Source organism: Austrofundulus limnaeus, unplaced genomic scaffold, assembly GCF_001266775.1.
Source record: "Austrofundulus limnaeus strain Quisiro unplaced genomic scaffold, Austrofundulus_limnaeus-1.0 Scaffold427, whole genome shotgun sequence".
NCBI classification, from domain to species: domain Eukaryota; kingdom Metazoa; phylum Chordata; class Actinopteri; order Cyprinodontiformes; family Rivulidae; genus Austrofundulus; species Austrofundulus limnaeus.
In genome coordinates, this window is record NW_013952829.1 from 113,190 (window position 1) to 115,838 (window position 2,649).

The 2,649-nt window shown below is 33.4% G+C and overlaps 1 protein-coding gene across 1 annotated transcript in view; it reads left to right on the forward strand.

The window, feature by feature from the left end:
- Positions 1 to 2,649, forward strand: part of bcan (brevican) — a gene marked incomplete in the record, with an annotated part of 25,656 nt that overhangs the window by 10,216 nt on the left and 12,791 nt on the right. Inside the window, 1 exon segment of the mRNA XM_014024568.1 lies at positions 826 to 953. Within this exon segment, the coding sequence (XP_013880022.1) occupies positions 826 to 953 (128 nt within the window).

The window sequence follows — 2,649 nt, forward strand, 5'->3', positions numbered from 1 at the left end:
ATTATGAGATATTATCGCATAATTATGACTTAGCTATCTCATAATTATGACTTAGCTATCTCATAATTATGACTTAGCTATCTCATAATTATGACTAAGCTATCTCATAATTATGAGATACTATCTCATAATTTTGACTTAGTTAATTATTTTAATTTAATTATAGTCATAATTATGCGATAATATCTCATAATTATGAGATAGCTAAGTCATAATTATGACTAAGCTATCTCATAATTATGAGATACTATCTCATAATTTTGACTTAGTATCTCATAATTATGAGATAATATCTCATAGTTATGAAAGCTAAGTCATATTTATGAGATAATATCTCATAATTATGAGATGTTATCTCATAATTATGAGATATTATCTCATAATTATGAGATAGCTAAGTCATAATTATGAGATAGCTAAGTCATAATTATGATATACAAGTTTTATTTATTTTTTGTCAGGGTGGCAGAAATGGGCTTCCACAGTACAAGCATTTTTAACCACAATAAAAAGGAGTTTAGTTTCAGGAAGACCACAGTTTCTTTTCTGACGATGTACTTGATCAACACTAAGCTGGTAGACTGATAATTGGAGTATAGGCTGCACATTAGTATAGCCTGTAAGGGTCATAGTGCACCACTCATCCAGCTAACATTTGTGATGCATCATCACAACGCTCAGATCATCCAGCAGCTGAGAGGCACTCATCTGATCTCAAACCAATTATTTCTGCACACTTCAACTTCAGAGAAGCAGCCAATTAAGTGTTGTCCCTAAAATAAGAGTCAGCTGGTGCTTCAGTGAAGTGTGACCATCTGTCCACAGATACCCCATTCAGATGCCAAGAGAGGGCTGTTTTGGAAACATGGACGGCGCGCCGGGGGTAAGAAACTACGGAGTGTTGGAACCCGATGAGCTCTATGACGCCTACTGCTACGTGGAGAATATTCAGGGTGAGAATTGAGTTGACTTTCTTAACTCTTCAAAGTTTTCAGCTTTTCAGTGATACTTATGCAAAGTAGGAAAAACTGCATTTTCTGTAAAAAATGTAACATGAATGCTTAGTGGTGAAAGAGTTAACTGAAGAAGCTGAAACTGAGTTGAAGCTTTAAAAACAGAACATAAGATTAAAATGAGTAAATAAACTAAAATGTCAGTTAAAAGCAAAACGTAGCAGAACACAAGCTAGAACTAGCAAAAGTTTGGCTAAAAGCTAAACTCAGCCAAAGGTTGACTAGAATTAAACATATCAAAAGGCTCACAAGCTAAAAGTAGCTATAAGGTAAGTAGCAAATGGCTAAAAGCTAAGAATAATAAGGGTAGCTTAAAGCTGAAAAACACAATTTTGTTTTATTTGCTGATGTCACAAACATTTTTGGTACGGGTGAAAATTTACAGCAGCTTTTGCTTGAAATGAATTTAGAGTTATGTAAACTGAAAGTGTGGTTTGACATCAACAAATTGTCATTAAACTTAGAAAAAACAAAATTTATGTTATGCGGGAATTGTAAAGGACAAAGTGATTTACAAATAAGAATTGATAATGTGACTGTGGAGAGTGTGACTGAAATACGGTTTTTGGGAGTATTGATTCAAAATAAGATCTGTTGGAAACCTCAAATAAAATATGTCCAGTCTAAAATAGCAAGAAGTATTGCAGTTCTTTTCAATGCTAGAAAATTTCTAAACTCCTCTGCCATATATGTTTTGTACTGTTCACTTATCTTACCATATCTAAGTTATTGTGTGGAAGTTTGGGGCAACATTTACAGAACTTCACTTCAACCATTATGCTCATTACAGAAAAGACGTATTCATTTAATTCACAAGGCAGATTTTTATTGTCATACCTACAATTTACAGTATTTATAGATTCTTATTTACTGAAACTCACTGATTTGGTAGAGTTTCAAACTGCAAAATTTATGTATAAAATCAGAAACAAAATATTACCAGAAAATATTCAAAAATTATTTTCTGATAGAGTGGGGGGATATGACTATAGAGAAAACCTCAACTTTAGAACTTTGAAGGCTAAAACAACAAGGGAAAGAATGTGCATTTCTTTCGTTGGTGTGAAGATCTGGAATAAACTCGCTAAAAAGCTGAAGCAAAGTACAAGCATGAGGTATTTTAAGGAAGAACTCAAAATGGTTATTATTCAAAAGTATAAAGATGAACAAAGGGGATGAACCTGGCTGGGAAGTATAGCCTTGTGAATGATCTCAACAGTTGGGTGCAGGTTTGTGAATGTGTATGTAACCATATTTAGGTGTGTAAATTGGTGTGTATTATTTAGATATATGTGCAGATAGATGTGTATGCATTATTTTCATCTGGTTTAGGAAATATTACTATAGTTATTATTATTTCGTTTTTCTGTCACGAAGGATACCGGAAATTGGAAGACAATGCGATGAATTAGAAATGGAAAAGGGGTATGATTATATGAGTTATACTTAATCATACTCCGTTTCAGACTCATAATCACTGAATAAGTGGTATGTTTCCATGTAACTGATTGTGTACATCACATGTGTCAAACACAAGGCCCGGCCCACGGGTGACTCCCGTGTGGCCTGCCAGGGGGGTCCCCTCCCAAAAAAAAAAATATAATAATATATATAAATTAAAAAAAAAAATTTTTAA